We start from the raw sequence: 13947 nt of genomic DNA, 5'->3' as shown, positions 1-13947 counted from the left end.
ATTAAATTTCATGCACGGAGCTCTTGAGGCTATATATTATAGTTTCATAGTCTTGACAGGATTTGGAAGCATGATAATGCATACAATTTTGAGAGGATTTCCTTTGGAAATTCCTAATAACTTAACCCCGGGGAAATGTGACCTAACAGGAACTTTGGGGCACTTTCCAAAAATGCTCGCAAATATTCCAGTAAATTAAAATTAGTCATATCAGAGTCTCCACATCTCCCAGTTCTGAAGTCTAATATAATCATTTATATTCTATGCATTTGCAAGTATGGAGTCTTTTTCCTTTTTTTGTGGGGGGGGGAGAGTCATTTTCCATTTTCATAACTGAAACGAAATGAGAAGCAAGAATCTTAGGGTGGAATTACAAGATGCCCTGCAATATGGTATTCGTTTAAAAACTTGCCACGAGACAACTATAACCAGTGGGGAGCCATATGGACTGAGCGCTGCAGGATCAAAAAGAGCCAGTCTTTAGTAGCCTGGCCACATGTTGCATCAACTCTTAGAACTCCATCTCAAATATCCAAGCAGCCACATGAGCATTTGAATACTTGGCTCACTGATAAGGGCCGTAGCTGAGTAAAGCAAATGCTTTGCATGCAGCCATGGAGGCATAAAGCCTTTCCTTGAAGAGCTGGACATCAAGAAGATTGCCACCTCGACATCACAATCAGTGGAGCTCTACTTGACAAGCTAAGAATAAACAATTCAGTTTCATCTAACAAAGCAGAAAACAAGGCGAACGGAGCAATAATAAAATGCCTTCATGGTTAGAATCCTTGCCTTTTCTCCACGAAGTTTAGCTTTAATTTGCTGGCGTTCGTTGAAGTTTTGAAGTCTAATTTGCCTTAGTCTTGCCAAGTATTCCTGAAGGAACATAAAAAATTTAAAAAGTGTCAGAGGAAAGTTGCAGCAATACTTAACTTCAACATGTCAATTTCACAGAGTGGGAAATTAATGGAACAACTCTCTTATGGAAGAGTATCAATGCTATACTTCTAAGTGATTTCAGTGGACCCATCACTGGTGGCCTGGGAGTTGTGGAGGAGAGCTATTAAAAGACAATGAGGGCAAATTCTGTTTTAAGGGCATAGGAATGATTCACTTCTCGTGACTAACTTATGTGACAAGTATGTTAATTCATCTATGGGACAACTCTAGGAGTTGCAAGTTGAAACTAATTAGAATGCCAAGGAGGGGCCCTTTCCTCTGATTATACATGACAACCCATGCAGAAAAAATGAGGCAGGAAAGGGTTCTATATGTGCAATGAAGGCAGAAAACATGCAGGAAGCATACCTCTTCCTCCTTGTTTCTGGCTTTCCTTCCTCTTGAAGAAATGGGCCTGCCTCCATAGATAGCTGTCAGGTTTTGCAGGGTGCCCTGTTCACCATTTAATGTATTAAATTCAAGAACGGTTGGGGCCACCACATTATCTAACCTTATATTTATCAACATCTACTATTTTTTTCCTCAATGAATGGCTAAAATAAAGCGAAAATACACTCTGCGTCATTTAATTACCCAAGCTTCACTTTTCTTGTTCCTTTGTATCTCATATTTTAGACTGTGCCTTTAAGACTGTAACATCTGTTCAGTTTAGAACTTTGGCATGCATTGTTGGAACTTCACTGCCACAATGAATTATTAGTGTATAATTGCTATATATTGAGTCAAGTGTCAACACTTTGTTTAAATGAAAACAAAGCTTCATGGCAACATGGTTTAACATGAATGCTTTTGGTTAAATCCCCCTCAGAAACCTTCCAAAAATCTTCAAGCGATTGTGGTGACATAAATGCATATCGCTGCCCAAGTGGCATATTATAGGTGATAAAGTATTGAAATTTGTTGCTATTGATTTAATATGGTGCACTTGGGTAATTTTGGAAAGGCAATAATTTGTTGAGTCAGTCAAATTCTTACCAATACTACACAGGGGTAATAATCACAGAGGTGATCTCTTCTTTTGCTTTGTTTCTGCAGAAGGCAGCAAAGATTTGGGTCCTTTGATAGGATAGTTTGATCCTGAGCAAGTAAAGTCTGCTTGATTCCAGAACAAGCTCTGAGCCACACTCCCTGAGTACTAAGACAGGCAGTCAAGTAGTTCATCCACATGGAGGGAAGACTAAGCAGCAACATTTCCCCCCTTACACCTAATTAAAGTGTAGAATATAACAAACTCTCACTGTTTCTAAAGTGTGGGCTTTTCATATCTGTTTCTGCACAGCTGTTCTCCATTCGAATGGGATGCTGTTTTCAAACTGGCTCATAATTGCATGCAGGCAGATAACATTTCTCTCATATTAATTTACTGATAGCAGCACCTTAAAACCTCACTAAAATTAAAACCTCACTAAAAAACTATTACTCTAGAGGACCAAGAAGAAAATGTGTGAACTTGTCCTAATGTAAGTTATAGGCTTTTTAGATGGAGCTACTCTTTCAAAAATAGATGGGTGGGTCATTCCAGCCGAAAAACATGACACAGATTTCACTATCAGAGATTGAAGGAAGGCGAACAGGAAAGGTAATGGAAATTCAGGTGACAATTTGCCATGCCATGGCAGTTGCTCCTCCTATTTGGGAAATAAAACATTGCTCTATTTCCCTTCGTATGGAAATGGGGTTTTGTGCATGTACAGATCACTGCCACCTCCGAGACAGTGTAACTCATATGCTAACGGTAGTTTTTGTTTTTTAAAAAAAGCAATGGGAAACTTTAAGTGTATGCAAACTATAAAAAGGATCATTAAATTCTTCTTTCTACACCAATATTCCTCTATCTAGCCACACCTCACTCTTTGACCTGCAGTGATTATCAGGAATGTTCTCATTTTATGGTGTAGACACATTTTGTCATGAGCAGAGAAAGTATCTGCCAGCAAATGCTCTAAAGCATGAAGACATGTGTCTGTGACATGGAATGGGTGTGGACCACAGAAGCCACCACCATAATATCAACCAAAAGAGATCTCAGGCTACCTTTGGATTTATAATGCCTTGGGGAGAAAAGTCAAAGACTTTTTATAATAATGATTTAAACTTGATTTTCGTATCTGAGTGCCAAACCCCCAAAGTTGGCAACAGATTTGCAGTGAGAAACAGAAAGCATTTTTAATTCAGGTTTTGTTGTTGTTTTCCCCATGCCCAAAGTAACATGAATACCTGAGCACAGTGGTTATGCATGGCATGAACCAGAAGGAAAATACAACAATGGCTCAGTTTATGGGAAGGTATTCAAACTGCCGACCTTCTGATCAGCAAGCCCAAGAGGCTCAGTGGTTTAGACCACAGCGCCACCCATGTCCTGGCTCAGTTTATATATATAGTAGGAAACTATGCTTTCCCGGTGCTTAAACAAGTCACAGGAGGTGACTTTTCAACTCCCCCATTCTGCTCTCCTTTGCATGTTAGAAGCTAACTGGAAGATTTCTGGTCACAATTTTGAACAAACCAGGGCTTCCTGTAATGCCTATACTTTGGGAACGGTGGCTTGTTTGCTTCTGCTCTCTTCTTGCACATGAAAAAGGAAGATAGGAAAGCACATGAGCCTGAGGTTCAGCATGGTTTACTCATGGTCATGATTTTCCATTAAACCTGAAACAGGTCAATGAATTTTTCACATACAAAGCTTCAGCTGCACAATAGGTTAAAAGTGGCTAAAAGAGCATGTGCTGCATAGCTGAACTTTGAACTGAGGTCTAAGATAGTACCTTGGTCACCCCAAAGAGCTGTATACCAAAGTCTAAATACCCTGCAAGGGTTTCTCCTCCTGAGAGCAGCTCTCCACACTACCTGGCAAGCCACCCTTAAATACACCAGGAAAAAACTTTTCAGATACAATCCTAGCCTCATTTTCCTAACTGCAAGTTCTACTGAACTCAATGGGACTTGCTTCTGAGCAGACATGGTCAGGATTGCAGCTGTAATCAGGATGAGTGAGAAATTTCATTGCGCAAATTCTTCTGTTAGCTTAAAGATACTTCTTTGGATTGCATGATTTACAAGCTCCTGTCTCATACCACCAGCCCGAATACAAAATAAGATTCAATATAGATATAGGAAGCAAGTCAACTACTGGGAAGATGCAGAATCTAATTTTTGTGGATTACTTCTAACACAATCCTAAAGTTTAAGAATTACTACTGTCCTGCTGCAGATATTAATAGATTTTACAAGTTCATGTGGAAGTTAACTGTTAAAAAAATAGAATTCAAATGCTGATACAGTAGGAAAGTAAAATTTCATACCATATGTCCTTCAGCACGAGCTTTGTTTTGCATGGCTTCTCTCTTCCGTTGCCAGAATTCCTCAACTTGCTTAGCTCTTTCTGCGGCTACCCATCCTTTTTGCCTGAGTAAAACATTTTACGAGTTTGCTTTACTTGAAAAAAAATATATATATAAACAAAAAGAGGAACTGGAAACTAGTAGGGAAAATACACTGAATTTAAGATTTCAGCAGACTTCAAATAAATGCAGCGACATCATTCAGCACTTTATCGATCCAAGATAAGCATGTAATACAACAGGTGGCTAGCAAGCGAAGGTCACGTACATTTAGAAATATAGTCTGCTAACCACTGTACAGCATGGGTCAAGTGTAAGTTTTCTTTCTTGGGCAAGGTCCTAGAGCTGATGGTCATGGATGCTCTTTAGCCAGGCTTTCAGCCTTCTATCATCCCTGACCACTGGGCCGTGCTGCCTGGGGGCAATGGGAGTTGGAGTCCAACCTCTAGAGGACATCAGGTTTTCCAACCCTGGTCCTCAAGGAAAAAACACCCTTCCTGCAATTTTCATTTGTTTGAGAGTTTTTAGATTGCAATGAAAGCACACAAATGCCTACCCCAGCCTTCCCCAACCTGGTGCCCTCCGAAGGTTTTAGATTCCCAACTCCCACAAGTCTCAGTTGGCATGGTTGATAGCCGTGGATGAGGGGAGTCTGGTGAGAACGAGGTTGGGAAGGTTTTTCTACCCTCTTGGAACTGCTTTGGAAGACAAATTTAAACAAGAAGCAATCCTGACAGCTTAAAACAAGGTCTATTTTTGTTTAAGGCTGAAATGTATTCTCCATAATATACTATTTGCATCATAAGCGCTGGAAGATAAATTACAATTATAAAAGACAACAGCGGTATTTCAGCAGAAGTGTACAATAAAATCTTAAATCCATGTTCTTAAAGCCTCATCCTGCCAGTTTCTGTGGCCTGTCATACAGGCAAGCAACTGTAGAGGCCTTAAAAAGGGGCAACCTATGATGTGTGAAGTAAATACAAACATATCCTCTTGGACAATAGCCAGATACAACAATTTTGTTGCTATTCACTGGGTCATTGGTCTTCAACTACTTGGTCTTGCCCTAGCGTGGCTCACAACATTACCACCACACAAATATATGGGCAAAACATTATTAAATGAATCCCCTAATGTTTGGGTTAAAACTATGTAATCTGAAAAAAGTTGAAGTTTACTGCTCTGAATTATATAATCTAGGAAATATAAAATGAGTATAATTAGACCCTTTTTACTTGGACCCTCTCCTGCAATTGTTATATTGCTTGTACAATATACAGTACTTGTGCAAGCTTGTTAACTTATATTAAATAGGTAAGCATTTTGGATCCTAAAGAAATTAGTAATATTGTATAACCACTCTGATCTAGAGAGGCGGGCAGATGATTATGGTGTATCTATTACTGTCATTCACACTCTAGTGTTAGTTATTAAACTAAACAGACGGTGACAGAAACCTACACACACAGGACAGATCCATACATCATCAGTCCAACCTGTTTGCATTGGCTTGTCTAGACACCTCCTCCAATCTTTTCATTCTTTTCCTAATTGCATCAGCATCAGGTGAATGATGATGAACTGCAGGCCCATTAGGAACTCCTGCATGAATTCCAGGTGGTCCTCTGTAGATAAATATGCATAGCAATTTTCATTACTTTCATCTAGAATGACATGTTCTTTCCTTTTTAACGAAGGCAGACATACCTTTCAATAGGTTCTGGACCATGTTTCTCTCTCAATTCAGCATCTCTTCCCTCTGTTACTTTAATATTTTCCTTTTGTTGCTGCATCTGATCAAAAATAGCATGATAGTGTTCATATTGTCCTCGACCAGGCACAGGTAAAGGCACAATAGCTCCTCCGCCTCCAAAAAACGGAGCCTAGGAATTTAAGAATAAGCTCTCATGTTATGATTCCAATGAGAACTGGCAGCACCTGCTCTCCTTAAGGTAATAAAAGTCAGATTTAGATACTGTAATTAAAAACCTCTAGACATAAAAGTGACTTCTATATTACAACATCCAGCTAGTTGGCGATACAAAGTGGCTTTCAGTAATTTCTGACAATTATCTGATTACTATCAGCAATGGAGACCCATACACACTTGTGTATTTATTCCTATCTGCCTTGTGGCTTCCTTTAAAAAACAGAAATATTACATATTATTTGATGAAGAGTGCCATCTACAGCACTGTTAAGTGTCTCTCTTTTGATCAGGGTATAGGATCTACACTTGCATTCATCTCACAGCATGTTCTGATCAACATTGTGCATTCGTAGGATTGCATCTTCTGCAATGGTTATAGAAACCCACACAAATAAATTCACTGTAACATGAAAAAATGTACAGTCTTCATCCTTGCATAGTTTTGGATTGGACCTAGTTGAAAACTACAACTTAAACACCTGTAAATTTGGTGTTTTTTTTGGGGGGGGGGTCCATTGTATCTTATGCTATTTTGCACCCAACAAAAAACGTGGCCCTCCAGAATGCCCTATCCAGCCCTCAGCACTCTCCTCAGGCCACCCCCCCCCCAGCTTTGCACTATGCCCTCAAGAACGTTTGCCATAATAATCATAATAATCATAATAATAATAATAATAATAATAATAATAATTTATTATTTATACCCCGCCCATCTGGCTGAGTTTCCCTAGCCACTCTGGGCGGCTCCCAATCAAGTGTTAAAAACAGTACAGCATTAAATATTAAAAACTTCCCTGAACAGGGCTGCCTTCAGATGTCTTTTAAAGATAGGATAGCTGCTTATTTCCTTCACATCTGAAGGGAGGGTGTTCCACAGGGTGGGCGCCACTACCGAGAAGGCCCTCTGTCTGGTTCCCTGTAACCTCACTTCTCGCAAGGAGAACCTGTGAAGCATTTGTGGAAGCAGTGTGTTCTTGGACTGTGAAAATGCTTCTTGCCTGCTTAGATGGGAGGGAGGGCTGTGGTTTTGTGTGTGTGTGTGTGTGTGTGTGTGTGTGACTTTCACATGGTTAGAATGGAACCAACTGTACAAAGGTAACAATACTGGGTCCATTGTTCAAGAAGGTGGTTTCTACACGTACTATAGAGGGAATCGAGGGGCAGATGGGACTTGTCAACCTGGCAAAGTAGCTCATCTAGGAGAAGGAAAACTCTGACCCTAAACCTTGGCTAAACCTTGCGGGATATCTTTGGGCGAAGAAAAGGTTAAGGAGTAAACCCTACTCCAATCCGGAGTGGAGTCCCCAAGATTGTTAGATGGTGCCTTGTACGCCTCCTTCTCGTAACCCCAAGCTGGCGCTAAACGTATTGCTCTGCTTTCTTTTGGACTGCATCAGTGAGGCCGAGAGGAGGGCCTCGTCATCTGGGCAGCCCAGAGCCTCCATAAACACTGCCCAGGCTTGTGCCCCAGGGAGATCACTTTGGTGTTGCTAACGCAGCAGTTGGACTTTCCCCCCAGAGGTGCACTCCTCCACTGTCTCTTGAGACAGACGGATGCCAACAACACCTGTTGCTCTGCCATTTTTGCCTCTGGTCCTGCAGACCACTGGCATATAGCCCCTGGAAGATTTCCCGCAGAGGAACGCTGCATCAGTCTGAAAAACATTCCCCTCTTCTGGACTAAAGGGTGCTGGTAAGAGCTTGACAAGCACCTACAGATTATTGATAAGGTTAGAAATAAGGAAGAACAGGTGTGTCCGCATATACATTTAACAGCAGCTACCAACCTTGATTTCACCACTTCCACCTGCACTGAGCACATTCCTCCATCCTTGCTCCCTGGCTCTGTTTATTCTTTCCATCTGGAAAAGAGGACGTGTGTGTGAGAAAACGGGACTCCAAAAATTGATGAATGCTCTGAAGATGAAACTTTAGAGTTAGAAGTGGAAAGTTGAAAGCATTTTACCCTTTCCTTCTCAAGTCTTCTCATCTGCTCAGCCTTGAGGAAACTGATCTGTAGGATGTTTTGAAATGATAACGTATTACGCCAACCAACTGCTATGGTAACATATGAGACATTATTCCTGCATTCCATCATTAAAAACAGAACAAAAATAGTGACTCTCTTTAATTTACCTGTTCACGCTGTCTTTTGTCCTTCTCAAAAATGTCGTGTCTTTTCTTTTTAGCAGCTTCCTGAAAAATAAATACAGATTCAAACCCTGAGCCATTATTTCCTGAGAATTAGGTCAGGATGGTTAGGACTTCATAGTAAGAGTCATATTCTAGAGGTTTTAATATCTATGTATATACACACACACAGATAGAGATATATATAAATAAGGTTAGAGGATATCTAGTGGAAGGAAATAAGGAGGAAAGGTTTGAAGGTTTTGTTTTGTGTTTAAAAGTATTTTGCTTAGTTTCCTTAGTTTCCATGTCTTTATACCTCAAACATTTTCCTCCTTTCTTCTACTGGTTTCCCTTTCTTCACTGGAGGTGGAGGGGCCTAAATAAAGAGTGAAACTACAAATTAGAAGGAATGCATGTACCATGTGCTGCAGAAGGTAACTGAGCATGGAGAATCAATAACGCAGGAATAAACTAAGTTAACTTTGCAAACTTGCTATTAATCTTACAGTTTCGTCTTCTCCATGTGCACTGAGAAATAAAAACCACACTTTGGTCAGTGGATCTTATTGTTGGGAAACTACACTTAGGACTTGATTTGATTTCTATGCCATTGACTCCCTAGTAAATGCATCAAGTACTGAAGCCTTAATGTATTCTCAGCAGTACAGACAAAAGTGAACACCATTTTTCATCCATTCATTTTTCTGATTGTCCAACAGTGTGCCAAAGACAGCAGTACTGATACAAGTATTTTGCTGTTTTCAGAGTTATTTTGTTAATAGAAAACAAAACATAAATAAAGCGCATCTCTATCCCTCCTCCCCTGCCACATCATACCAACTAACTTATACATGGGAGACTGCATGCTATTTTTAATGCCAAGTAAAAGCCAGTTGGTTTCACATCATGCGTGGATCTTTTCAAAGTTGCCAAAAGCTATCACTGTTTCAGCATAGAGAAATGAGGACATATAAGGAAAATATTTTACAGACTTCCCAAGTAGAGTGACACTAAAAAATTTTGGGGGGGTATGCTCATAGATTACTTGATGCAGTCAACAGGGTGGATTCCTGGTGGTAGAAATTGGCTGGAAGCCCTAAAACAGGGTTTTTGGGAAGGCTGGGCTTGAGCAGCTTAGGATCCATTGGATCCCAAGCCAATCCTGCTGCATCTCATATTGCAAATAATAAAGAAAAAGATGAAGTCAACAGTGGATGACACAAATTTAAAAAGTCAAATAAAACAAATCTGTTCAAATAAAAAGCAAATGAGATCCTAAATATTTAAGATGGTGCACGTACCAACAGGGCCAGTATAACATGATAACTTACTCATGAAGACCCACTAGGCTGTGCCACTTTATACAGTACTTTGAAATACCATATCAACACTTTGATTCCACTGAGTTTTTGAAGCTTGCTTGTTGATATAGCATTTTAGGTTTTCTTTTCAGGAATGTTTACTGGCAGAGTTTACTTGCTGTTATTTTATTATATGGTCTTTGTACACTTTTTACACTGGGTGGAACCAAAACACGCCATAACACCTTCCAGCTGTGTTATGGGCCTTAATGCAGATATAATTGCATGCAGCGATATGTGAGCAGGTCCAAAACTATTCACAGCCAATCTGTACTGGAAAGTGGGTGGAAAGGCAACAGATGCCACATTGGATGCCTTGCACCTGAATGCGCATCACAGTGCAATTGCAAAGACTAGTTACATACCGTGTTTCCACTCCCGCAAGGGAATCTATCAGTCGCTGAAACTATGCCCGTGACAAGTTGACACAAACAAAATGCAGTTAAGGTTTAAAAAACGCAACCACCAAAGTCCCAATATACACTTTCTCCACCCCCCTCATTAAAAAGATATACTTTTGTTTCATTGCTGAATATTTTCTCTCACCTGTCGGCATTTAATTGAAGGCTTCTCATAGGGCTTTTTAGCTGCATCCCCAGACTTCTTAAGCATTAAAGGCACTCCATATTTAGCAGCAGGTTTTGTGATTTTTTGAGCTGGTGCAGCAGAAGCCAAGTTTTGACCTTGAGCTGGTCTCTTTGCTATTCAAGAGAGAACACACACACAAAAAGAACTCCTTTACACAACACTGGGTTTCTTTAGGAATCTGTCCTAAGACCAAGGAATATTCAAAAATAATTCTCTTCCCATCCAGAGTTAGACATGCTGAAATTATTTGGCTTAGGTACAACACACTCCATGTAAGACTGAAGTGGTTGAATGCTTATTTGAAAAGAGGAAGAGAAGACACAACTTACTTACTTATGACAAAGATTGGTAACCTTTTATATTCTTTCTTTCAAGTCTACCTGTTCCCCACCTGGCCATGTGCCAAAAGCAACCTTCATCTACATACCTGGCAAAAGGAATAGTTTATTATCTTAACTCAAAATGCTCTGGCTATAAGCTACATATTTGGAACTGATTTTGAAGCAATATTGCGTTGTTTCAAATTAATTATTTGTAATTTAAGTTAACAATAAGCAAGTTTTATAACTTGAGAAATTTCCCTTTAATACTGTACTGCTATCGTGCACAAAAGCTGATCTGTGAAAACTCATTTCAAAACCAAGTTTCTAGATGAAGATTCCTTTCCTTATGCATAAGCTATCTTGGATGAATAAAAATGAATTCTAAATTAGGGGCTCTAAACATCATGAATGTTCTGCATTTCCTACTGTCACCCGATACTTTGTTTAGAGATCAGGTCAATGATGTATTGGAATCAACTAAAATGCACCTAAGAGGATTTTTTTCATATATTACCTGGTCCAGCATGAGGTCCAAACTTCTGAAATACTTTATGGCTAAATTCTTCTGCAATAAGCTAAAAGAATAATTTTACATTAGAGAGTAACACAGAGTCTAACAGTTACTGAATGACCAATAAATTGAATAAATGTTTCCATAAACATTTGTTCCAAAAATACAGTGGTACCTCAGGTTACAAACACTTCGGGTTACAGACTCCGCTAACCCAGAAGTAGTACCTCGGGTTAAGAACTTTACCTCAGGATGAGAACAGAAATCGCAGGCCAGTGGGAGGCCCCATTAGCTAAAGTGGTACCTCGGGTTAAGAACTGTTTCAGGTTAAGAACGGACCTCCGGAACGAATTAAGTTCAGAACCAGAGGTACCACTGTAGAAGAGTATATAGAGAGATAGCTGTACCCTACCTTGGATGTTCATACCTTTTAAAAAAGCTGTTTACTAGTTGTGAACCTGAACTAAAACTCATGGGAAGTTCTTAAGAAGAAATGTATAAAGCTCATTCACCTTGTCCCAAAGACAAAGTACATACATGTTGAGTTATTACATGTTGGATACGGATTGCAATCTTTATAACATTTCATCACATAAATGGCCATGAACACACAACCAGCATGCAACATTTCAATGAGCCAAGGAAGGTCATGCTGTCACAAGGTGCATGTCTGAACCCTCTCCATGAGCCTTGAGGAGGGGACCCCGTTAAGCTTTGACTTAAGATATTTTATGCTTTTAAAAATGTACCTAATTAGAAAGGTATTTAAGTATTATCGAAAAATATTGTTCAAGTATGCTTTAGCATGCTCTGTTCAAGTTACTTAGACATATGACTTTGACTCTAATCTCAAAGTCTTATCTAAAATATTGATGCCCTCTTTTATGTCAGGGCTGGGGAACATTCTCTCATGGGCAACCTTCCAGAGTGGATGTGGAAAAAGGGTGTGAACAGACACACACAACTCTTCAGGCAAGCAAGGGATAATGTCACTGCTGGTGGATACATTCCAGCGAGGTAAAAAATCACTAGACACAGAGCAGGACCCGTGAGGGGTGTGACTGCAGTGGGAAGATGGCATGGGCAAAGTCTCAAGGGCATGATAGAGAGGTGTGAATTTGACCCCGGGGCCTGAGGTTCCCCACCCCTCCCTGTATAAGTAAACTGCTTTATTTATGTGTAAGTATCTTAAATAATTAAAGTTTGAATTTGAAACGGTGTGTTAATTAAAATATACCGTATTTTTCGCTCTATAGGATGCACTTCCCCCCTCCAAAAATTAAGGGGAAATGTGTGTGCGTCCTATGGAGCGAATGCAGGCTCCTTGGATTCAGTGATAGCAACGCGAAGCCTCCGAAGCGCAGAGGGAGAGCTCCCTCCGCACTCCGGAGGCTTCGCGTTGCTTTCGCTGAAGCCTGGAGAGCGAGAGGGGTCAGTGCGCACCGACCCCTCTCACTCTCCAGGCTTCAGGGATAGCCACCTGAAGCCTTCAGAGAGCAGTGTGAGTTTCTGCTACGCTCCGCAGGCTTCGGGTTCCTTTTGCTGAAGCCGGGAGGGCAAGACTCTCCTGACTTCAGCAGAGAGGGAGAGCTGCGCAGCGCCCCTTCAGCCAAGCGGGAGGAGAAATGAAGGGGGCTCCGTTTCTCCTGCCACTTCGCTGAAGGGGCGCTGAGCAGAGAGGGGGAGATTTTTTTTCTCTTGTTCTCCCCCTCTAAAACAAGGTGCGTCCTATGGTCCGGTGCGTCCTATAGAGCGAAAAATACGGTATATACTGCTGTAGAGTGGCATTTCAGTGTTCTTCTTCTATAGAAGGAAAATCATAAAAACACAATAGTAACTAATTTGCTAAGATACATAGATATAGTGCACATAACCGAAAGACTTATTAATTAACAGAAGCAGCACGTTTATGATGGGCTTCTTAAACTTTGTAACAATAGGTCCAAGTACATACCTGGGGTGTTAGAAATTTTTCAATACGCTTAGCTATAAAAATTTTCTCCAATATGGAGTTGACTGATGGCCTATCCCTAGGATTTCTTTTAAATAACTGTGAAATCAGATTCCGGAGGTCATGGGAATAATGCACAGAAACAGGAGGAAATGATCCGGAAATTATCTTGAGTACCAGATTTTTCATATTTCCAGCTTCAAACTGCAGAGATAAGTGCAATTTGTATGTATTAGACAGTAGTAATGCCACAGCAAAACAAGACAACTGAATTTCTTAACGCTACAAAAATCAAAATTACTTTAATATGCATTTTCGGTGCTCTAGAAAATATTCTCAATTTGCTTTTAGTCTTGCATTTTATCCATAAAGATTTTCCATATTGTTTTCCCACTGCCCTCTTATCTTAAAGCCAAAATTGCAACCAGTACTTTTTTTCTTAAAAATGTTTAGGGGTGCTCTCATTTTCCTACTCATATTGAAATACTGCCCCTCAATGAGGCCAAACTTAGATTCATAAAATGTTTAGGAGTATGCGTACCCCTACGTCCCCCCAGAAAAAAAGCACTGGTCAAAACCCATTGGGTTCAATGGTGGGTATGACTGCCAAAGTAATTTTTCCCAGAATCCCACCCTCTTTCCATTTTTTTTTTTAATTTGCCACACATGTAAAGCTGAATGCATACATCTTAAATGTGTGCAAGTTGCGAGCTTACTGTAATTGCTCTAAGGCTGAAGTTTGGGGGAGTGAAATTCCCTCCCTTTTAAAAATCCCATCAACAATGTGGTACGTTATCCAAGCAAGCCAACAGCTGTATTTGGGGTTTTGACTTGTGTCACATGCTG

At 40.2% G+C, this 13947-nt stretch overlaps 1 protein-coding gene across 8 annotated transcripts in view; it reads right to left on the bottom strand.

The window, feature by feature from the left end:
* NEK1 (NIMA related kinase 1) overlaps positions 1-13947 on the bottom strand; it is a 40536-nt gene that overhangs the window by 19032 nt on the left and 7557 nt on the right. For 4 of the 8 annotated variants that reach the window (XM_081021682.1, XM_081021681.1, XM_081021680.1 and 1 more), the window contains 12 exons: positions 13105-13305; positions 11154-11214; positions 10275-10429; positions 8684-8743; positions 8371-8430; positions 8201-8248; positions 8022-8096; positions 6012-6187; positions 5801-5929; positions 4263-4365; positions 1309-1392; positions 793-876 (listed from right to left, as the gene is read on the bottom strand). In XM_081021682.1, coding sequence (XP_080877808.1) covers positions 793-876; positions 1309-1392; positions 4263-4365; positions 5801-5929; positions 6012-6187; positions 8022-8096; positions 8201-8248; positions 8371-8430; positions 8684-8743; positions 10275-10429; positions 11154-11214; positions 13105-13305 — 1236 coding nt within the window. The remainder of the gene's footprint in view (positions 1-792; positions 877-1308; positions 1393-4262; positions 4366-5800; positions 5930-6011; positions 6188-8021; positions 8097-8200; positions 8249-8370; positions 8431-8683; positions 8744-10274; positions 10430-11153; positions 11215-13104; positions 13306-13947) is intronic. The other 4 variants (XM_081021685.1, XM_081021683.1, XM_081021684.1 and 1 more) reach the window with 4 other exon arrangements.

This window comes from Podarcis pityusensis (genome assembly GCF_964106645.2).
Source record: "Podarcis pityusensis genome assembly, chromosome: 9".
NCBI classification, from domain to species: Eukaryota; Metazoa; Chordata; class Lepidosauria; order Squamata; family Lacertidae; genus Podarcis; species Podarcis pityusensis.
The sequence above is the reverse complement of the archived record's forward strand: the minus strand, read 5'-3'. Positions and strand labels throughout refer to the sequence as shown.